General features: G+C 45.8%; 1 protein-coding gene across 2 annotated transcripts in view; it reads right to left on the bottom strand.

The window, feature by feature from the left end:
• The window catches only part of PYROXD2 (pyridine nucleotide-disulphide oxidoreductase domain 2), a 165,269-nt gene that overhangs the window by 54,914 nt on the left and 86,238 nt on the right, over positions 1–24,117 (bottom strand). For both annotated transcript variants that reach the window (XM_073552820.1, XM_073552821.1), the window contains exons 8-10: positions 17,534–17,631; positions 16,432–16,573; positions 15,584–15,718 (exon numbers count right to left, since the gene is read on the bottom strand). In XM_073552820.1, coding sequence (XP_073408921.1) covers positions 15,584–15,718; positions 16,432–16,573; positions 17,534–17,631 — 375 coding nt within the window. The remainder of the gene's footprint in view (positions 1–15,583; positions 15,719–16,431; positions 16,574–17,533; positions 17,632–24,117) is intronic.

The raw sequence follows: 24,117 nt of genomic DNA, 5'->3' as shown, positions 1-24,117 counted from the left end.
TCCTGTAGATCCATTGACAATTCTTTTGCTTTCCCCATGACTCACGATCCAGAAATGTCAGTGACTGGATGAAAGATGCAAGAGTCTGTCTGGATCCCATAAACTCACTCAGCTTTTATGCACACACACTGATTACAAGCAAACAGGTCACAAGTAAGGATGCTACCTTTAGTAGCCATTCAAACCCATTTGTATCAACTTCTGTGCATGTTATCAGGTCAAAATCACCAGGGTATGTGAACTTTTGATCATGGTCATTTGGATGTTTTGGGTTGTCATTATGATTTAAAAAGAGAAAACACAAGAGTTTGACAATAAATGGCTTCACCCAACCACTATCCATGAGTGGAGAAAAAATGTTAGTGTTATCACTCAATTCCCTGAAATAAGGCCAAGAAAGCAAAAATTCTGCTGGCGTATGTAAACTTTTGAGCACAACTATATATTGTCATTTTTTACTTTTTAAAAATCACAAAAAGTACCCTGAATGGAACCAAGCAGCACCCTCTTTTGCAAGTATCACAGCTTGTAAACGCTTTTTGTTGCCAGCCAAGAGTCTTTCATTTCTTGTTTAAGAGATTTTCATCCATTATTCCTTGGAAAATTCTTCGAGTTCTATGAGATTCTTGGATCATCTTGCATGCACTGCTATTTTGAGGTCTAGTCACAGATTTTCAATGATGTTCAAATCAGGGGACTGTGAGGGCTATTGTAAAACCTTCAGCTTGTGCCTCTTGAGGTCGTCTACTGTGGATTTTAATGTGTGTTTAGGATCATTCTCCATTTCTAGGAGCTATCCTCCTTTCAACTTCAGCTTTTTAAAAAAAAAAAAAAAAGGGTCAGTAGGAGCAACACTCCCATTCGTATTGCGTTTTTACGGTCCGTATTTGTTTCTGGTAATACCACCTATCGTGGTCATTCCATTGATTTTCAGGTAATGGTGGATTGTGGTTCTGCACTTATTTTGATTGATCAACAATTTCTAGACAAATATAAGTTTAATTCTGAACCACTATCATCTCCTTTTCCAGTTGTGGCGATTGATAACACTCCCCTGGAGCATGGGTGAGTTTCTCAGGTCACCGGGTTTCTACTTATTGTGAATATGGAATATCAGGAGTATATAGACTTATTTCTAGAGTTGAGCGAAACGGGTCAAAAAATTTCAAAAGTCGCCGACTTTTGTCAAAGTCGGGTTTCATGAAACGAAACCCGACCCTAGGATGAGGTCGGCCACGAGGTCGGCGACTTACGCGCCAAAGTCGCGTTTCAAAAGTTTGTTTTGCGCTCTTTTTCAGCCAATCAGGATCCACGGACACTGTGGGCAACGTGATGACATAGGCAGGGGTCACCACCATCTTTCAGAAGGGCATGCAAGTGATTGGCTTGCTTTGGTGGGCGTCACAGGGGGTATAAAAGGGCGTGCACGCCGACCGCCATCTTACTTCTGCCGATCTCAGTATAGGGAGAGGTTGCTGCCGATTCTGTAGGGAGAGCGTTAGGCAGGGAAGAAGAAAAAAAACCTGCTTCTGCTGCTAGCAATTTGGCCTGCACAACACACCAGTCACTGTGTGTGCAGTGCAAGGGGAGGCTATATTGTGGTGTATCAGTGGTGTTGGTTGTTGGGCTGCCTTTTAAGGCTTCCTGACAGGCTGGCATTGCTGTTTACCCACTGCTCCGCAAACTGCTTTTTTAAAAGCAATCCAATCTCCCTTATCCTCTAGTCACTTTTGTCACAGCTGTGCCATCGAGCCTGTGACATAGCGCTCAGATATCAGTGGGCCTCACACAATCCAAAAGTGTCCAGTGTCCAAAAGTGTGTGCAGAGATTCAAAATCTCCCTTATCCTCTAGTCACTTTGGTCACAGCTGTGCCATCGAGCCTGTCACATAGCGCTCAGATATCAGTGGGCCTCACACAATCCAAAAGTGTCCAGTGTCCAAAAGTGTGTGCAGAGATTCAAAATCTCCCTTATCCTCTAGTCACTTTGGTCACAGCTGTGCCAACGAGCCTGTCACATAGCGCTCAGATATTCATTGGGCCTCACACAATCCAAAAGTGTCCAGTGTCCAAAAGTGTGTGCAGAGATTCAAAATCTCCCTTATCCTCTAGTCACTTTGGTCACAGCTGTGCCATCGAGCCTGTCACATAGCGCTCAGATATCAGTGGGCCTCACACAATCCCAAAGTGTCCAGTGTCCAAAAGTGTGTGCAGAGATTCAAAATCTCCCTTATCCTCTAGTCACTTTGGTCACAGCTGTGCCATCGAGCCTGTCACATAGCGCTCAGATATTCATTGGGCCTCACACAATCCAAAAGTGTCCAGTGTCCAAAAGTGTGTGCAGAGATTCAAAATCTCCCTTATCCTCTAGTCACTTTGGTCACAGCTGTGCCATCGAGCCTGTCACATAGCGCTCAGATATTCATTGGGCCTCACACAATCCAAAAGTGTCCAGTGTCTAAAAGTGTGTGCAGAGATTCAAAATCTCCCTTATCCTCTAGTCACTTTGGTCACAGCTGTGCCATCGAGCCTGTGACATAGCGCTCAGATATCAGTGGGCCTCACACAATCCCAAAGTGTCCAGTGTACAAAAGTGTGTGCAGAGATTCAAAATCTCCCTTATCCTCTAGTCACTTTGGTCACAGCTGTGCCATCGAGCCTGTCACATAGCGCTCAGATATTCATTGGGCCTCACACAATCCAAAAGAGTCCAGTGTCCAAAAGTGCGTGCAGAGATTCAAAATCTCCCTTATCCTCTAATCACTTTGGTCACAGCTGTGCCATCGAGCCTGTCACATAGCGCTCAGATATTCATTGGGCCTCACACAATCCAAAAGTGTCCAGTGTCCAAAAGTGTGTGCAGAGATTCAAAATCTCCCTTATCCTCTAGTCACTTTGGTCACAGCTGTGCCATCAAGCCTGTGACATAGCGCTCAGATATCAGTGGGCCTCACACAATCCAAAAGTGTCCAGTGTCCAAAAGTGTGTGCAGAGATTCAAAATCTCCCTTATCCTCTAGTCACTTTGGTCACAGCTGTGCCATCGAGCCTGTGACATAGCGCTCAGATATCAGTGGGCCTCACACAATCCAAAAGTGTCCAGTGTCCAAAAGTGTGTGCAGAGATTCAAAATCTCCCTTATCCTCTAGTCACTTTGGTCACAGCTGTGCCATCGAGCGTGTCACATAGCGCTCAGATATCAGTGGGCCTCACACAATCCAAATGTGTCCAGTGTCCAAAAGTGTGTGCAGAGATTCAAAATCTCCCTTATCCTCTAGTCACTTTGGTCACAGCTGTGCCATCGAGCCTGTCACATAGCGCTCAGATATTCATTGGGCCTCACACAATCCAAAAGTGTCCAGTGTCCAAAAGTGTGTGCAGAGATTCAAAATCTCCCTTATCCTCTAGTCACTTTGGTCACAGCTGTGCCATCGAGCCTGTCACATAGCGCTCAGATATTCATTGGGCCTCACACAATCCAAAAGTGTCCAGTGTCCAAAAGTGTGTGCAGAGATTCAAAATCTCCCTTATCCTCTAGTCACTTTGGTCACAGCTGTGCCATCGAGCATGTCACATAGCGCTCAGATATCAGTGGGCCTCACACAATCCAAAAGTGTCCAGTGTCCACAAGTGTCTGCAGAAATTCAAAATCTCCCCTGTCCTATAGACACCTTGTACCTTGTTTTACATTACTATATAGTTTGTTGGATTTTGTCTACATTTCTACCAAAAATGAGGAAGGCTGGTGGAAGAGGCCGTGGAATTGGGCGGGGGTTGGCAGCTGGTAATGATGGTGTTGGTGGTGGATCTGATGGTAGTGGCAAGAGCAAAATAGGACCGAATGCAGGAGGTGTTGAGCCTGCGTCATCGTCTGGCTACATAAGGCCTCGAACGCTTAGTTTTCTAGGAGTTGGCAAACCGCTTTTAAAGCCAGAGCATCAGGAAAAAGTTTTGTCTTACATTGCTGACTCAGCCTCCAGCTCTATCGCCTCCTCTTCTTCAGTTGTAAAAAGTAAAAGCACTGAGTCGTCATTGGAGGCTCATGTTCATGAACCACACCTTTCCTTGTGTCCTTCACCCCAACCAAGATTGAAGGATGACGCAGGCCATACTACTGATTACTCCATGGAGCTGTTTTCACATACCATGCCTGGATTATCAAGTCAAATGGTGAATTACCCAGGCCAAGATGAATCTGACATGTAGTGCACTGATGCACAGCCGCTGATGGATGATTCTGCTGGTACATTCACTCAGAGCACTACATTGTCCTCGCAGTGTACAGAGCCAGATTCTGACCCTGATGAGACTCAGGTGCCCCTTCCCGCACACTATACCACCATACACGGTGACACAGAGGAAGGTGCACATGACATAGAAGAGGAGGTGATGGATGACCCAGTTGTTGACCCAGATTGGCATCCATTGGGGGAAGAGGGTGCTGCTTCCAATAGCTCAGATGAGGAGCATCCACAGCAGACATCGACATCGCAACAGCTGTTATCTGGCAGGCCCGTAGCACTCCAAAGACAGGTTCCAAACATCAAAAGAGTTGCTGGACAGCTTGTCCAGAGGGTCAAAAGATCACAGCGTGCTAGGCCGCAAAATGTCTGCCAAAGTAGGAAGAGTGCAGTGTGGCACTTTTTTGAACAAAATCCTCATGATCAGGCCAAGGTTATCTGTAAGAAGTGCGCAAAGACCTTTAGCCGAGGGAAAAATCTGAAAAATTTGAATACCAGTTGCATGCTTAGACATTTAACCAGCATGCACTTGCAAGCGTGGACACAACACCAAACCTCAAGTGCCACATGTGCAACTGATCACAACGAAGGTAGTCAGCAACACTACATTGTTTCCCCCACTGTAAGCCCACCGGTTAGCACAGCAGCAAATGTTGAGGTGTCGTTGCAAGGCCACAGCAGTCAGGGAATCCCACTGTTATATCAACGAAAGACTGATTCTAGGCCATCAGAAAGAACACCAACTCCATCACCATCATCAACCCTCTCTCAGTCCGCCCTGTCCACCGCTACTTCCACCATATGCAGCTCTCAAGTCCAGCTCACCCTCCCAGACACTATGAGTAGGTCAAGAAAGTACTGTCTCTCATCCGCGTACACTGGGTTTGAACGCCCACATTGCCAAACTAATCTCGTTTGAGATGATGCCCTTTCGGTTGGTGGAAAGCACAGCTTTCCGCGAACTCATGGCCTATGCAGTACCACGCTATGACCTACCCAGTCGCCACTTCTTCTCTCGCAAAGCCATCCCAGCCCTCCACCATCATGTGAAAGACCGCATTGTCCATGCACTCAAGCAGTCAGTGAGCGGAAAGGTGCCCCTCACAACTGATGCATGGTCCAGTCGGCATGGCCAGGGCCGTTACGTGTCCATCACTGCGCACTGGGTTAATGTGGTGGATGCAGGGTCCACAGGGGACAGCGGTGGTGGGACAGTGCTGCCTAGCCCACGGTATAGGAAACAGTTGGCTGTAGGCGTTCGACCCTCCTCCTCCTCCTCCTCCTCCAGAAGCGAAAGCTCGTCCACAGAGCGCAGTCGTACGAGCACTCCATCTGCAGCTGCCACTGTTGCACACGATGTGTCCCCCTATCGAGCAGCTAGTTGAAAGCGTCAGCAGGCTGTGTTGCAGATGATGTGTTTGGGCAACAGACACACCGCCGAGGTGCTGGCCGAGTACTTGAAGCGACAAACTGAGTCATGGCTGGGCAGTGTACATCTTGAGGCAGGCAAGGTAGTTAGTGATAACGGCCGTAATTTTGTGGCAGCCATAGCCCTTTCAAAACTCAGCCACATACCTTGCTTGGCTCACACCTTGAACCTGGTGGTGCAGTGCTTCCTCAAAAATTATCCGGAGTTAACAGCCCTGCTCCAGAAGGTGCGAAGACTGTGCGCGCACATCCGCCAGTCGCCTGTACACTCCGTTCGTATGCAGAAGCTGCAGCGATTGCTCCACCTTCCCAACCACCGCCTCATTATCGACATTGCAACAAGGTGGAACTCCACCCTGCACATGGTGGAGCGGCTGTGCGAGCAGAGGCAGGCCATAATGCATTTGTGGGAGGATACACGGCCAGGCACTTTGAGAGCAGACATGGAGTTGACAGGTGTGCAGTGGTCGAAGCTGAAAGACCTCTGTAAAGTCCTTCAGTGTTTTGAGGAATGCACACGGCTGGTAAGCGCAGATGACGCCATCCTAAGCATGAGCATCCCACTTATGCGTCTGCTCATGCAAACTTTGACGCACCTTAAGGAGCAGGCGTCTGCAGCCAATGTTGATGAGGAGGAAGAGGAGGAGGGAATCCTTGATGACATTCAGCCATTGTCTGCTCAGGGACCTCTCCTGGACGAGGTGGAGGAAGAAGAGGAGGAGGATGATGATGGGGATGATTACTTAGGGGAGGAGGATGCATCTCGTGGGGCAAGTGAAAATGTTGGCGTGGCAAGGTCTGGTACAGGGTTTGTGCGTGACTGGAGGGATGTGGATTTGCCAGAAAGTGCTCCTCCACCCAGCACTCGCAGTGCATCATTGACACCGGGAACATTGGCCCACATGTCAGATTATGCCTTGCAGATCCTAAAAAGGGACCCCCGCATTGCCAAAATGATGAACGATGACGACTACTGGTTGGCCAGCATCCTGGATCCACGCTATAAAGGCAAATTACAAAACATCATGCCACAGGAGAACCTTGACCTAATATTGGCTAATAAACAAGCAACTCTGGTAAATCGGTTGCTTGAGGCATTCCCAGCACACAGCAGCAGTGATGGTTCTCACACGAGCCGTACGGGCCGGGGGCAGCTTGGCAGAGGTGTTCGTGGTGCACACAGCAGAAGTGGCGTTGGAGACAGGGGTTTCATGACAATGTTGTGGACTGATTTTTCAAATAACGCTCACACAACTGGTAATACTGCATCGATGGAAAGTGACAGGAGACAGCAGTTGTCAACTATGGTTACAAACTACTTTTCCTCCCATATCGATGTTCTCCCACACAGGTCATTCCCCTTTGACTATTGGGCCGCTAAACTGGACACCTGGCCTGAATTGGCCCAATATGCCTTACAGGAGCTCGCTTGCCCAGCTGCAAGTGTGCTATCGGAAAGAGTCTTCAGTGCAGCTGGATCAATCCTGACAGAAAAAAGGACCCGTCTGTCAACCCAAAATGTGGATGATCTAACCTTCATTAAAATGAACCACGCATGGGTTTCCAAGGATTTTGTCCCACCTTCCCCTGATGACACATAGGGTGACAGAAAAATGGCTTGCTTTGGTCCACCTCTTCCTGGGACTTCACCTATTTCACCTTTTGCATCAGCTGAATGTCCAACATCAACATATGCCACTTTCTAAAACTCCCTAACTGTGCTGCCTCCCCCCCCATGGCCGGGGTCACCACCTAGCGCACGACACCGTGCGAGTGCCGTTGCCCTGGACAGGTGGGTAGGCCGACTCTTGGGCGCGGGCACTGGCACAGGGTCCCTCATAGTGCAATCAAGTGTCTCTGACGGTGGTGGTGCACACCCGCCGTCAGACACACCGCTGTACTATGAGGGGCCCAGTGCCACTACCGACGCCCACGAGTGGGCCCCCCTTGCTTGGGCAGGGCCCCAGCATTTGCAATCTTTAACTCTCCCTGCTCCTCCGCTGTGTAATCTGGGCCGTCAAATCCATACTGTGCCTGACACCGTCTGAGCCTGCCTCCTGATGTATAGACATATATTTTGAATGTGTACGCTATCCATACATGTTATCTGGGGATACGGTACCCTTTCTAACCTTTGTGCAATCACGTGCAATCCATACTGGGCCTAACACCGTCTGAGCCTGCCTCCTGAGACATATATTTTGAATGTGTACGCTATCCATACATGTTATCCGGGGATACGGTACCCTTTCTAACCTTTGTGCAATCACGTGCAATCCATACTGGGCCTAACACCGTCTGAGCCTGCCTCCTGATGTATAGACATATATTTTGAATGTGTACGCTATCCATACATGTTATCTGGGGATACGGTACCCTTTCTAACCTTTGTGCAATCACGTGCAATCCATACTGGGCCTAACACCGTCTGAGCCTGCCTCCTGAGACATATATTTTGAATGTGTACGCTATCCATACATGTTATCCCGGGATACGGTACCCTTTCTAACCTTTGTGCAATCACGTGCAATCCATACTGGGCCTAACACCGTCTGAGCCTGCCTCCTGATGTATAGACATATATTTTGAATGTGTACGCTATCCATACATGTTATCTGGGGATACGGTACCCTTTCTAACCTTTGTGCAATCATGTGCAATCCATACTGGGCCTAACACCGTCTGAGCCTGCCTCCTGATGTATAGACATATATTTTGAATGTGTACGCTATCCATACATGTTATCTGGGGATACGGTACCCTTTCTAACCTTTGTGCAATCACGTGCAATCCATACTGGGCCTAACACCGTCTGAGCCTGCCTCCTGAGACATATATTTTGAATGTGTACGCTATCCATACATGTTATCCGGGGATACGGTACCCTTTCTAACCTTTGTGCAATCACGTGCAATCCATACTGGGCCTAACACCGTCTGAGCCTGCCTCCTGATGTATAGACATATATTTTGAATGTGTACGCTATCCATACATGTTATCCGGGGATACGGTACCCTTTCTAACCTTTGTGCAATCACGTGCAATCCATACTGGGCCTAACACCGTCTGAGCCTGCCTCCTGATGTATAGACATATATTTTGAATGTGTACGCTATCCATACATGTTATCCGGGGATACGGTACCCTTTCTCACCTTTGTGCAATCACGTGTAATCCATACTGGGCGTGAGAACGGCTGGCGAGCTGTTAAGCAAGCTACAGCACCTGTGGTTTGCACACGTAAGTTTTTCATTTTTTCAGGAATGACGGTTAGGCCTAATTCCGGAACTGCGGTTGACCTGCACTTACTGGGAAATCATTGTTCGCGGGTAATAATTGTAATCAGTGATCCCCATCACTAACGTTGTTCAGCGGGTTATCTGCACCTGTAAGCGACAAACGCTGGCCTTTTCAGTGTAGCGCACATGCAGCCACGGACATATAAGGGCATGACACACCAGTTATTGGCCAATCTCATGTGCCAGAGCCTCACGTGTCCCTCTAGTAAGCCGGACACGGACCGCGGGGCATGACGGAGTCTCGTTCGTTAACGGAATTAAGCTTGCAATGTGTGCATCTGTTCTGTAGCTGGCATGGTTGAGGTTTCCCAGGTGGAGTCGAATTTAACCGTAGGCTCCACTCCTGGTGGTGCCCTTCTGGACATTCCTTTAAGGCTCAGCTTTGCAACCATACTGCCCACGTAAAACAAACACTTTGCCTTCATGAACGCTGTTTGGAGGGTCATGACTCGTGGGAATAACGCCGCCCAATCAGTTAACCTGCTAGAGAGATCCTTCGTTGCTCCCAAGCATGACATCACACTCCCTAGGAAGAAGGTAATGCCACTGTGGCGACCGTACTCCTGGGGGCGACACAAGTGCACTGATGCCCAGCCACTGCTCGATGAATCTGCTGGTACATTGACCCAGACCACTACATTCCCCTCGCACGCTACCCGGCCTGAATCTTACCCTGATGAAACTCAGGTTACCCTTCCCATATACAGTTCCATCTTACACGGTGACAAAGAGGAAGCTGCAGATGAAAGTGCAGGTTCGGCCCACCCGCCATCAGACACACCACCGTACTATCAGGGGCCCTGTGCCAGTGCCATCGCCAACGAGTGGGCCCCCCCTGCTTGCCCAGGATCACAGCACTTGCAAAGTTGAAATACTGTGCAGTGAGATGGAAGATGGGGACGACGAGGAGTCTAGACTAGTACAGGGATTCCCTAGCGAGGAGACTTATTTGATTGTTTTCAATGTTGGGACAGCAATTTTTGGGGAGCACTATACTCTGGAGAATGATAGATGGGGCCCACCATACACTGGAACATTCCAAAGGTGGACATCAGACACTGGAGCAGCATTTACAGGGCCCATTATACACTAGAGCATTAGAAATGGGGCCCATTATGTTTGGAGCATTATTTGGGCCCATAAGACAGTGGAGCTTCATCCATGGGGACCAACATATACTGTAGCATTATGTGGAGCTCATCATATACTGTTTCAAACATTATATGGGACCAATGATTCTGTATGGAGAAATAGATGGGCCTCGTCATGAGATGTAAAAAGTGAGGTATTTTTCATTGTACTATACCGCTATTTCTCTGCCGTATCGGAGCATGATGAGTTGTGGTATGTGTTAAAGGAGCGCTCTTTCACCCAGGGCACATGAAAACCTGCAGCCAGCCCTCCCCCCCCACAACTTTAGCCAAATAACCCCCATTTTTCAGTGCGTAACTTGTATTATGAAGTTAATTAAGGTTGACAAGCTTAAGTAAGAAGAATTGATGCTTTTGGCATTCAAATGGGCACTGTAGGTGTGTTTCCTGTCCTCCTCTCACTGCCGACTTTTATTCCCCATTGACTTACATTGGGTTTCGTGTTTCGGGACGACCCCGACTTTTCCCTATAATCGGACGATCTTGCTCGACCCGACTTTTGGAAAAGTCGGGTTTCACGAAACGAAACGCGACCCTAAAAAACCAAAAGTCGCTCAACTCTACTTGTTTCTACTTGCTAAAGTGCCTTTTCCAGTTGTCCTGGGTTTACCCTGGTTAAAAATGCACAATCCTTTGCTGGACTGGTCGTCTAGTACTATAAGGTCCTGGGGTCAGGGGTGTTATGGTAAATGTTGTAATGTTCACATTGCTGCAGTTGTGAAGAGGGAGCCACCTGAAGCCATTCAGGATTTCTGGAAGGTATTTTCGGAAGTTGAGTCGCAAGCTCCACCACCCCATAGAGATTACGATTGCGCTATTAAGTTCGTCCCAGGTGCTACACTCCCTAAGAGTCGTTTATTCAATCTGACGATTCCCGAGAGGGAGGCCTTAAAGGAATACCTACAGACTAGTTTAGCTGCAGGTCATATAAGACCCTTTAAGTCCCCTGTGGCCGTCGGATTTTTTTTGTTAAAAAAAGGATGGGGGTCTTAGGCCGTTTCTGGATTTTAGGGAGATTAATAAGATCACTGTGCTCAATCCTTACCCTTTGCTGCTAATTCCAGATCTGTTTAGCCAACTAGTTGGAGCTAAGTGATTCTCTAAAATTGACCTTCGTGGGGCATGTAATTTGCTGCGGGTGAAGGAGGGCGATGAATGGAAGACAGCTTTCAATACCCCGGAAGGTAATTTTGAGTGTCTATTAATGCCTTTTGGCCTTACAAATGCGCCTGTGTTTTTTCAAAATTTCATTAATGACATTCTGAGGCCGTTGATCAGTAGGAGTGTTATTGTTTATTTGGATGATATTTTGATCTACTCACCTGATCTGGAGTCGCATTAGCAGAGAATCTGAGAAGTTCTACAGATTTTGAGTGAAAACACACTCTTTGCTAAATTGGTGAAAAGCGAGTTTGCAGTACAGAAAATTAGTTTTTTGGGTACTTTGTCTCCAGTGATGGGTTTGAGATGGACCCGGTGAAGGTTCAGGCAGTATTGGAGTGGCCTAGGCCTGTATGCTTAAAGTCGGTTCAAAGATTCTTAGGGTTTGCTAACTATTATAGAAAATTCATAAAGAATTTTTCTGTTATCGCTAAACCTAAAACTGACCTCACCAAGAAGGGTTCTAATACTGTCCAATGGTCCACTGAGGCTGTTAAGGCTTTTGAGCATCTCAACGAGAGGTTTAGCTCTGCTCCTGTTATGATCCAGACAGCTGAGACTAAGCAGTTTCTGGTAGAGGTGGATACCTCGTCAGTAGGGGTGGGGGCAGTTCTGTCTCAGGAAGGAGAGGATGGGGTACATCCCTGTGCGTTCTTTTCTAAAAAAATTTCAGAGATGGAGCTCAACTATGATGTTGGGAACCAAGAGTTGCTGGCTATTAAACTTGCGTTTGAGCATTGCCGACATTTTTTGGAGGGCGTTAGACATCCTATACAAATCTTTACTGATCATAAGAATCTGATATATCTGGATGCTGCTAAACATTTGAATGCCCGTCAAGCTAGGTGGGCATTGTTTTTTGCCCGGTTCCATTTCTCTGTAACATATATCCCTGAGACAAAAGAATGTTAAAGCGGATGCTTTGTCTCGTAGTTTCTCTCCAGCTGTTAATACTGAAAAGGAGGAATGTATTCTGCAGAGAGGGGTGATGGTGGCAGCATTAGATTCTGAGTTGGAAAATAGCATCCTAGAGGCCCAGAATGCTGCACCAACAAACACTCCATATGGTAAATTATTTGTGTCTAGAGCCTTGAGGAAAGCTTTGTTTGCTGAATGTCATGAGTCTCGTTTGGCGGGTCATCCAGGGATTTCGGAAACTAGAAAGTCGATCAGTCAAAGTTTCTGGTGGCCAGGGTGGCAAAGAGAAATCATCAAGTGGGTGCGTCAGTGTACCGTGTACGCTAGGTCAAAGGCCTCACATGCCCCGGCTGCAGGGTTGTTGTGCCCTTTGGAGGTTCCTAGTTCCCCCATGGACGCATCTTGCTATGGATTTTATCACCCATCTGCCGGTCTCTGAGGGTTTTTCTGTAATCTGGGTTGTTGTGGACCGGTTTAGTAAGATGTGTCATCTGGTCCCGTTCAATAAATTACCCTGCGCTATGACTCTAGCTAAGGCATTTGTGAAAGAGATTGTCAGGCTCCATGGTGTTCCCAAGGACATTGTTTCCGATAGGGGACCAAAGTTTGTGGCTTGCTTTTGGCGTGCTTTTTGTGACAGATTAAAGGTTCGTTTGTCATTTTCGTAAGGTTATCATCCGGAGTCCAATGGACAGACTGAAAGGAAGAACCAGGACGTCGAGCAGTTTTTGAGATGTTTTGTAGCAGACAATCAGGAGATGTGGTCGGAATATCTACCACTAGCTGAGTTTGCTCTAAATCATCATACGTTTCCTCGGCTGGGTGTTCTCCTTTTTTTTAGTGTACAGGGAGGCATCCATCTTTCGGTCCTTTTTCAAAGGTTGGAGCGGCTGTGCCTGAGGAGGAGCGTTTTACTGGAAATTTGGAAAGGGCTTGGACCAGTGTTCGCCATAATCTGAAAGCGGCGAATAAGAGGTCAAAGAAATATTTTGACAAGAAAAGAAGGGAGGCGTTGTTTGCAGTTGGGGACATGGTCTGGTTGTCCTCTAGGAATCTGCGTTTGAAGAACCCTTCTAAATAATTGGGGCCTAAGTTTGTAGGACTCTTCAAAGTGGTTCAGGTTGTCAACTCGGCAGCAATGAGATTAGACATCGCCTTGTCCTGGGGAATTAATTCAGTTTTTCATGTATCTTTACTGAAGAGAGTTGACATGCCAGATAAGGAGGCGATGCCGACTGTTCCTCCAATTGATGAGGATGGCGAGTTTGAGATTTCACGTATTTTAGATTCCAGGTGGCACAGAGGGAGGTTGCAGTATCTCGTGTCCTGGAAGGGTTTCCTTCCCGAGGATAATTCCTGGGTGAAAGCTGAGGACGTCTCAGGCTCAAGGCTGATTAAGGCTTTTCACAGGTGATTTCCGAATAAAGGCCCCATCTCACATAACGAGATTGTTAGCAAGATCGCTGAAACGTCACAGATTTTGTGACGCAACAGCGACCTCGCCAGCGATCTCACTACATGTGACGGCGACGACCGGCCCCCTGCTGGATATCGCTGATCGTGCTTGAATGTCATAGGTCATTTTTTGATCGTTGGCATCCCGCTGGCCAGCATGCATCACTGTGTTTGACGCTGATGAGCGACCTCGTTGGCGACGCAGAACTCAGGGACGTAGGCGTGAGTCGTCAGAATAGCTGCTGTGTGACAAGGTCCCAACAACCGCCGAGGTCGTTATACGGATCGCCGTATCGTTGCTGCGTCGTTGAATAGATCTGCCTGTTTGACAGCTTACCAGCGACCATGTAGCGACTTACCAGCGATCCTTACCAGGTCGTATCATTGTCGGATCGCTGGAGCGTCGCTATGTGTAACGGGACCCTTAGGCTCGGCCAAGAGGATCCGGAGGATCCTCGTAAAAGGGGAGGTACTGTTAGAATCTATTTCGTTTTGACCATCCGCCCTCTTGTTGTGGTTTTCTGGCTGCTGGTCTTTTTCCTCTGGTGCTGGGTTTGTCTTAGTTAAGGTGATTGTATCACCCTTTATAACCCAGCACCTGCCTCCCAGTCCTTGCTAGACAACAGTGTTAATCCGCTAGAATTCTGGCTTGGTGCTTTGATTGTTTTTGGTGTGTGATATTGTGCAGTTCTGGGTCCTCTAGTTCTGCCTGTTTTTGTTTTTTGTTTTCCGTTGGTTTCTGCAGCTAACTCTATTTTCCTACTAGGAGGTTACCAGTTTTTGTTCCCAGTCCCTAGATCGTTCAGGGATCCCCTTCCCCCTACCTATAGGTCTTCGTTTGAGTTTAGCCTAGGAAACGTCGGTGGGTCTATTCACAAGGAATAGGTTGCCCACTCCATCGTAGGGTTTCAGCCTAGTCCTAGTACAGGGTCCCAGCTTTTCCCCCTTCTACCCTACTCCTGAGTTGCAGATCCATAACAGAAAGGGCCACTTGAAAACGCTGTGCTTTCTTCTTATGGCCTTTTACTACTTTGTGGGCCTCCACCTTTTTCATTTTCAGGGTGCTAGGCAGCTGCTTAGAAGAACGCATGGCTGGTGTTTTTTGGCACAAGGTTAGAGGAGTCTGGGTTTTTATAAATCTTGGAAATTTGCATCACCTGGCCTGATAGTGAACAAGCCATCAGCGCACACAAATCTCCAAGGGTGGCTGAGCTTTTGCATTGGCACATTTTCCTTTTTGTAATTTTTAAAATGTAAAAAATGGCAATATATATATATTATTTTGCCTAAAATACAAAGGAAATGTGTCATTTTTAACTTTAGTCCTTTTAGAGATCATTTCATCTTCAACTTACTTAATTGTTCACAATAACAGTCATCTTGACCAGGGGTGCCCAAACTGTTACATGCCATCGTAGTTACAATGGGGCCTATTAGAAGAAGGTGGAGACGTAGTCGTTTCCCACTATGTAATGGGCTATATTGAGAAATGGCAACAAGGCAATGCTGTAATTAGTACCAATGGGATAAGGGAATTGCACTTGCTGGTCAGGAGGTCAATATCTTATAGATGTAATCAAAAATGGTCTGCAATCTGTGGTTTCTCATCTGTAAGGTTCCTAGCAGGCTCTGGAGGACACAAGCTATCAAGACCATCTGGAAATTCAATCTTTCTGATCGCACTCAATAATGGCATGTCTTCGAGCTTGTGGTCCTAATGTAAAATCTCCAACAAGGCCCCCAACTATTATGGTACTTTAATAGTATTGGTCTTCTCATATGGGTCAAAAGGACTTTTTGGGTTCCCCTAAGCTCAAGGGCCCAAAACTCCTTTACCCACCATAGTTAAGAACCCTGGTAAACAACCCGCATATTGACGGCGATTGATATAAAGCCTCACTGAACTCTTATATCTAGGTGGTCTGGCTTACCTTTGGTGTCATATTTAGAAATGTGAGGTGTGGTGTAGCATTGGAAAGCACCACCCTACTGTGTATTTCAGTCCCATCCTGTAGGACTACGCCGGTAGCTTTTCCTTTCTCATCCACCAGGATCTGCTCCACTGCCTGTATTTAAAAAAAAAAAAGAAACATAATGCAGTAAAAGACTATTATACTGATGGCCCAGCCTTAAAGGGGTTGTCCTAGGCATAGAAATTTAACGACCTATCTACAGGATAGATAATCAGTAGCTGATTGGGGGAAGTCTGACACCCGGCGCTCCCAAGATAAAGCTGATTTTTGCTGAAAGTAGCTGCCAACATGTTGACTGGAGCTTTGCTCAGCTGCTCCATTCTAAGTGTTTATATTCAGCCGCCACAGGAGCAAAAAGCCACTGATTGTCAAGGGGTCTGGGCGTCGGACCTGCGCGGTTCTTCTACTGATGACCCATCATGTAGATAGGTCATAAAATCTCTATGCCGGGCAACCTCTTAAAGATAAGACATGAATATCCAATTTTTGGGTATCCGCCACCAAGAAGGTTCATGAGATGTTGTTTCAGCACTTGCATGACATTGTTATGCCCCATAAGTACTGTAGCCAATCAGCGGCCAGTAATGGTCTCCAGCGCTGACACCTCCCCCAGACACTCAAGTTTTGTCTGAGGGAAGTGTGAATACTGCAACTGATGATTGGCTGCAGCATTCACTTGGCACAACAATGTCATGTAAGTGCTGTAAGACATGTTTTTTTGTTTTTTTAAACAGGGGAAAATGGCAATTAGGAAGGAGTTGTCTAAAAAGTGGATAACCCTGTTAATGATCAGTATACAGACAAACCTTTTCTGTGTAAATTTCAGCCCCTGATTCCTCCGCAGCTTTGGCGATTGCATTGGAGACCATGCCCATTCCTCCTTCTACGTAGCCCCACGATCCTTTCTTCCCTTCCAATTCCCCCATGACGTGATGGAGTAAAACATACCTGTAATAGCAAGACAAAAGAGAGTCATACAATCAATTTAGGGCAGCGTAGTTCTTGTCATTTTATAAATGAGGGTCATTCCCTATCATCAGCTTGTGTGAACTGGCCGCCAATCACAAAGGAGTAAAGGAGTAAGACGCTCATTCTTTGGCTTATGGGCTCTTTTGTGTCGGCCATTAAATCATCACAATCAGTAGGAAACTGACTCGGGTAAACAGGGGATGTGATCATGTGCTGCAGACAGCACACACCATGTATGGGGACTGAATGATCATATTAATCAATGTTCACTCCCCATACAGAGCCATGGAAACAAGACCATTAATGAGCACAGATGGACTTGTAGTCAGTTGGCTCTTGTTCAAGGGCAACGACTGGCCCATTTAAGTAGGCCATTAGAAATGTTGAAAAAATATTGGATGTGAGCTAAGGAATATATTTTACCTGGTGCAAATTCTGCTTTTCTCTTGAATCCGGCATAGTTTTTATTTTGTTCCTGCCCTTCTCCGTTCCCGAGATATGACCTCCTCTTTCCTGTATATAAATCTAGTCTTGTTAGTCAAGTGGGCGTTGTCTTCAACTCTTCTCAGTGGGTGTATTCTTGAAGACCAACCCCACTTGGCTAACAAGACTACTGTAGACAGGGGACAGAGAGTCATATCTCAGGAATGGAGAGGGGTAGGAACAAAAAGAAGACATCGCTAAATTCAGGAGAACAGTGGCATTTAAACCAAGTACAATAATTACAAATTTATTGCAAGTGACAGGCCCCCCCTTTATCCCTGGTTAAGAGAGAACAATTTTAATTAAGATTATTTTAAATATAAAAAATAGTAAAACATTTTGGTAATAATGTTACGTGCAGTTCTGCCTCTTCTTACTTGGCGTTATGGTTTCAACCACTTTTTTTTGGAAGTGATCGAAGGTGGGCCGTGAGACCATAAGATTTATCACACATACCCACTGCCAGGCGTGGATGGACAGGACATCGCTCCAATCACTGCATCGGTGGCCAGGGTACACTTCAACGGTTCAGACTCAAACCATTCACCCAAAATCTACCAAAAGAAGAAAGCAAGCTAACCGTGCTACTATTGTGTTATATGAAGGCAGAGAAAGTTCCAAAGTCTGGTGCAAAGTTGCAGTTCCAACCAATCAAATATCAGCTCTCATTTTTAAATGGGCATTTGAAGATGAAAGAAGTGATCTGATTGGTGGCTGCGGCAGTGGGTACAGTTTGGATACATTTTTAGGAAAGCGGGAAACTTAGATACCTAGATATGACATAGCCAATCTCTACTTCAAGGCCAAAATGGACCATTCTCTTCATTTATATAGTGCTCTGTATAAATGAGTACACCCCCTTTGGAAAGTAAGATTTTAATCAATATCTCACTGAATACAAGAACAATTATCAAACTGAAAATTTTGACATGAATGGATTTCATAGAACTTATTTTAACCCATAACATTCTTTACAAAATCTTCAGTTTTACTAAAATTAACAAATGCACAAATGAGTATACTCAACATCAAAAACTACTACATCTAGTTTTTTGTAGGACCGCCATGATTTTTAAGGACAGCACTTAAGGTGCTGTCACACTTAGCGATGCACCAGCGATCCAAACCAGCGATATGACGCGGTCAGGATCGCTGGTGCATCGCTAAGTGGTCGCTAGTGAGCTGCCACACAGGCAGATCTCACCAGCGACATAGCAGCGGTCAGCGGTCGCTACTTACCTGTCAGACGAGGCGATCCTGACGTCCTCCGCCCGCGTCCACGCGTCGCTCGTCGGGGCCACAGGAAGCCCAGCAGGAAGCTGACGACGAGAAACGGTCCAGGACGTTCTCGCGCGATCAGCGATAATCAGGGGGGGAGCCGGTCGGAGGTAAGTATCACACATAGCGATATCGCTGCTGCGTCACAAAACCAGTGACGTTACAGCGATATTGCTAGCGATATCGCTTAGTGTGACAGGCCCCTAATTCTTTTAGGCTTGGAATGAACAAGTTGGTGATATATTGTAACATCTTTTGAAATTCTCCAAGATCGAGCTCTTTCAGAGCCTGGATGCTGGATGGACGTATAATATATTATATGTAACATATAGGACATATCTATATGGATATACTGTAGATATACTGTATGTGCCCTCTAAATAACTCACCACATAAGCATTGTCTAAACAAATGGCAACAAAAGAAAGTACACCCATAAGTGAAAATGCTCAAATTGTGCCCAATTAGCCATTTTCTCTCCTTGGTGTCATATGACTCATTAGTAGATGATAGGTATCGCTCAACTGTGTAGGTGGGTGCTCTGAAGTATGGCAGAATTCGGCACTCCAGGTTGCAATTAAATGAAAATTTATATGTAGTCTTGAATGATTTCACCAGCAGCATGGAGAACTAGATCCTGACGTCTTGTTGCAGCACCTACAGACCTACCTTGATAAAGGCCACATAAGGGCCGAAACGTTGGCTTTATGTCTGTAATTCAAGTCTACAAATAAATTTTCTTTTACTTGCAACCTGGAGTGCCGAACTTTATTATATTCCATTTATGTGACTCATTAGTGCTACAAAGTCTCAGGTGTGAACGGGGAGCAGGTGTGGTAAATTTGGTGCTATCGTTCTCACACGTTCTCATACTGTTCACTGGATGTTCAGCATGGCGCCTCATCGTAAAGAACTCTCTGAGGATCTGAAAAAAAGAATTAACACCCTGAAACTCAGCTGCAGCACGGTGGCCAAGACCATACAGTGGTTTAACAAGACCTGATCCACTCAGAACTAGCCTCGCCATGGTTAACAAAAGAAGCTGCGTGCACGTGCTCCACATCATATCTAGAGGTTGTCCGGCGAGAATAGACATATGAATGCTGCCAGCATTGCTGCAGAGATTATAGGGGTGGGGGTCTGCCTGTCAGGGCTCAGACAATACACATTGCTGCAGAGGTTATAGGGGTGGGGGTCCGCCTGTCAGGGCTCAGAACATACACATTGCTGCAGAGGTTATAAGGGTGGGGGTCCGCCTGTCAGGGCTCAGATCATAAGACACACACTGCTTCAAATTGGTCTGCATGGCTGTCATCCCAGAAGGAAGCCTCTTCTAAAGATGATGCACAAGAAAGCCGCAAACAGTTTGCTGAAGACAAGCAGACTAAGGACATGGATTACTGGAACCATGTCCTGTGGTCTGAAGAGACCAAGATAAATTTATTTGGTTCAGATGGTTTAAAGCGTGTGTGGCGGCAACCAGGTGAGTAGTAGAAAAACAAGTGTGTCTTGCCCACAGTCAAGCATGGTGGTGGCAGTGTCATGATTTGGGGATGCATGAGTGCTGCCGGCTGTGGGGAGCTATAATTCATTGATTGAACCATGAATGCCAACATGTAGTGTGGCGTAATGAAGCAGAGCATGATCTCCTCCCTTCAGAAACTGGACTGCTATTCTTCCCTTCTGGGCACTTGCCCAATGGGCCGCTATGTCATACTGTTTCTAGGCCACAAGCCCGTTTTTATGGCTGCCAGCTCCTTTAATTTTTCGGCTGCCTGCATCACCGGGGCAGGGCGTGTACATTCCGCATTCATCAATTGAACACTGCAACGCACATGTGGCTGGAGCTGGGATCACCCCTTGATACTGTCATATGTCAGCGCATTCTGTGAGCAGAGAGCTCTGCTCTCCTGCCCTAGTAACCCTGCAGCTACGGCCCGACTGGAGTAGCAGGAATGAAGAGAGGTGAGTATTTTTACTTATTTTTTTAAATCAATCAGTAATTTGAGGGTATATCATGTCCTCCCTCTATCTGAAACTGAGCTGTCAAAAACTGAACTTTTCGCGTTTCCTCCCTCTACTAACCTACCTATACCCGACATTGCCATTTCCGTGTGTGGTTCCACCATTACTCCCCAGCAACATGCCCACTGTCTCGGGGCTATATTTGATTCAGAGCTTTCATTCACCCCCCACATCAGATCACTGGCTCGCGCTTGTTTTCTGCACCTCAAAAACATTTCTAGAATTTGACCCTTTCTCACTTTTGGCTTTTCAAAAACTCTTACTGTTTCTCTTATTCATTCTCGTCTGGACAATTGTAACTCTCCACTATTCAGTCTCCCTCTTACCAAACTCCCCCCTCTCCAATCTGTCTTGAATGCTGCAGCCAGGATCATATTCCTCACCAATCGTTACACCAACACCTCTACCTTGTGCCAGTCATTACACTGCTTACCCATCCACTCCAGAATTCAGTACAAACTTATTACCCCACCCACAAAGCCCTCCATGGCTCAGCACCACCCTACATCTCTCTCGTCTCAGTCTACCACCCTACTCGTGTCCTCCGTTCTGCTAATGACCTGAGGTTAACATCCTCAATAATCAGAACCTCCCACTCCCGTCTCTAAGACTTCTCACGTGCTGCGCCAATTTTTTGGAATGCACTACCCAGGTTAATACGATTAATTCCCACAGTTTTAAGTGTGCCCTAAAAATGCATTTCTTCAGACTGGCCTACCACCTCAACATATTTATCTAACTATCCCTGTGCTGGCCATTCAAAATTTTTACCATAACCAGGTTACTCATATCATGTTCTCCCATGCTTTATGAATTTAATAGCCCTCTATGTCTGTGCTGTTACATATTCTGGCTGATAACCGGTTCATGCAGCATTACATGAACATCCTGATTTCTTACACTATGGCTGGTCCGAACAATGAAAGCAATTGTTACCATCCACCTTTCGTTTCTCCCCTTTTTCCTCATAGATTGTAAGCTTGCGAGCAGGGCCCTCATTCCTCTTGGTATCTGTTATGATCTCTGTGATTATTGTTATGCTGTAATGTCTATTGTCTGTACAAGCCCCCTCTAAAATGTAAAGTGCTGCGGAATATGTTGGCGCTATAGAAATAAAACTATTATTTATTATTATATATGTGGGGCCCTTATACTATATGGGGGTATATATGTGGGGCCATCATACTATATGGGGATTTATATGTGAGGGCCATCATACTGTGTGGGAGTATATATGTGGGGCCATCATATTAGGACTTTTGCTCTGGGGCCCCATGATTTATATGTATGCCCCTGACCTCCACCTAATTAGCTCCAGACCATCAGTCAGCCACAGTATGTTGTTGTTCCTGACCCAATCTGCAGCACTCTGGTACCCTGGGTGAGTTAGTGTCTATCTCAACCCAGAGACAAATTTAGTACATTTAAACTGGTGTTCACTACTTTAACACAGAAGATCTATCCTTAGGATAGGTCATCAATGTCTGATCTGTGTGGGTGCGATCCCTGGCGCCACTGCAGATCAGCTGTACTCAGTGCCAGCGAGAACTGCTCAGTTACGGCACAGCTCCACCTACTGTATATTGGCCAGGTACTGCACATTTGTCACCTATTCAAATTAAGGGGTGGATGTACAGAACCCGGTTTTGGCGACTACACAGTAGATTGAGCGGTGCTGTGCAGTTCTGTAACTGAACAGTTCCAGCCTGCATTGAGAACAGATGACCTGCGGTGGCGCAGGTGTCGTACCAACACCGATCAGACATTGATCACCTATCCTAAGGATAGGCCATCAGTGTTAAAGTAGTGGACAACGCCTTTAAATATTCACGTTTCTCTCCTTTGGTTCAGAATTAGCTGGTGGCTGACTTTTGGGGCTGATGAGAATTGCGTTTTCTCCCAGTCCTCCAGCCAGTTTTGCAGTAGGAGCGCATTTGCTTTCCAAATGTTTTGAGTTTCAATAAATGGGGAGGATGGGGGAGGAAAGATGGGGAAAAAAAAGGGGGGGAAATGTAAAGGGAAAGAAGGAAAGAGGCAGGACAATAAAGTCCAAATATAAAGAAGACATAAAATGAAACAAGTTAATGCAGAAGCATATTATGCAGTGAATTATTACAAAGGTAGGTATTTAAGCATATAATATATTAATATATATGTTCCAAAGACCCAAACACAAGGGGCCTTAGGTAGGTGCACTCTGGGTGAAGACTTAAGAGAACAACTCCAGCCATCTAGACCATTTCCTAGAATATTTAGCAAATTGATCATGCACATTCGCAAATTTCAATTCAAAAGAAGTTTGTCTATAATTTCATTAATTTGTGGGGGTTTTGGGTTTTTCCAAAGAAAGGCAATACTATGTTTGGAGACTAGTAAAATGTGCATAATCAATAGCGTGTTAGAAGTATCAATTTTGTCTGCGTCCAGAGAAAGAAGGGCCAGATGAAGAGACAAATAAGTCGTGTTCCTAGGATAAAATCGATAAGGTTAGAAATCTTTCTCCAAAAGGGAACAATTTTGGGACATTGCCAAAATATATGCAAGATATTTCCTGGCCTTCCACAACCCCTCCAACAGAGCGGAGAATTGTCAGGGTTGATTCTATGAAGTCTAACGGGGGTAAAATACCATCTCGTTAAAAGTTTGAAGTGGGTCTCTTGTAGTGATAAGGAAATAGAAGAGGCGTACAAGAGGGTACATGCCTGTTCAAGGTCAGAAGGGTCAATTGTCGTGTGCAATTCGGTTTCCCATTTGACAATATTTTGAGTCTTTACCACTTCAAAGCTAGTGATACACCATTTGTACGTTTATTCAAAACTCCCAAAAATATTATGATCTACATTACAAATAAGGTTAACTGCTGGTTCAGAGATTCTTGGGTAGATAGTAAGGAACTCATGGATTATGTCTTTGAGGATAACATATTATAAGAAAGCAGGGGTAGTAGATTGAAATCTTTCCTTGAGTTTATTGTAAGGTGTACAAGTAACGCCATCGTATAAATCTTTAATTTTTTTAAGTCCAATTTCAGATCAAATGGGGTCAATGGTCTGATTAGAAGCTTGAAAGATAACTGATAGAGCCAGATTTTTTATTGTGACTTCTTTGTTAGAGCCTCTTTTTGGAGAAGAAAATTTTTTCCAAGCTTCAGAAATAGCTTGAAAAATCGGATGAGAATTTGTAATTAATTTTTTATGAAGGAGTTGGTTCAGAATTAGTAGGTGAAGAGGTTTATAATTATTAAAGAACAGTTCTAGTTCATGCCAAGCTGGTGTCGTATCATGAGGCCACCAGTATGAGCTTTGTTTGACTAAATTTGCAATGTAATAGGCTGTAATATTTGGGGAACCAGCTCCACCATAAGATTTATGGTTGTATAGAATACTAGCTGAACACCCCGGCGCTGCCCGGGCATAGTAACTAACTGTGGTTAGTTATAGCAAATTATAATTATCCTCCATCCCATAGACCAGTGCCCATATACCCATCATACATATCCTCCATCCCATAGGCCCGTGCCCATATACCCATCATACACATCCTCCATCCCATAGTCCCGTTCCCATATACCCATCATACATATCCGCCATCCCATAGTCCCGTGCCCATATACCCATCATACATATCCTCCATTCCATAGTCCAGTGCCCATATACCCATCACACATCCTTCATTTCATAGTCCAATGCCCATATACCCATCATACACATCCGCCATCCCATAGTCCCGTGCCCATA

The sequence above is a fragment of the Dendrobates tinctorius genome, unplaced genomic scaffold (genome assembly GCF_039654945.1).
Source record: "Dendrobates tinctorius isolate UK_male_01 unplaced genomic scaffold, ASM3965494v1 ptg000196l, whole genome shotgun sequence".
Classification (NCBI taxonomy): Eukaryota; Metazoa; Chordata; class Amphibia; order Anura; family Dendrobatidae; genus Dendrobates; species Dendrobates tinctorius.
The sequence above is the reverse complement of the archived record's forward strand: the minus strand, read 5'-3'. Positions and strand labels throughout refer to the sequence as shown.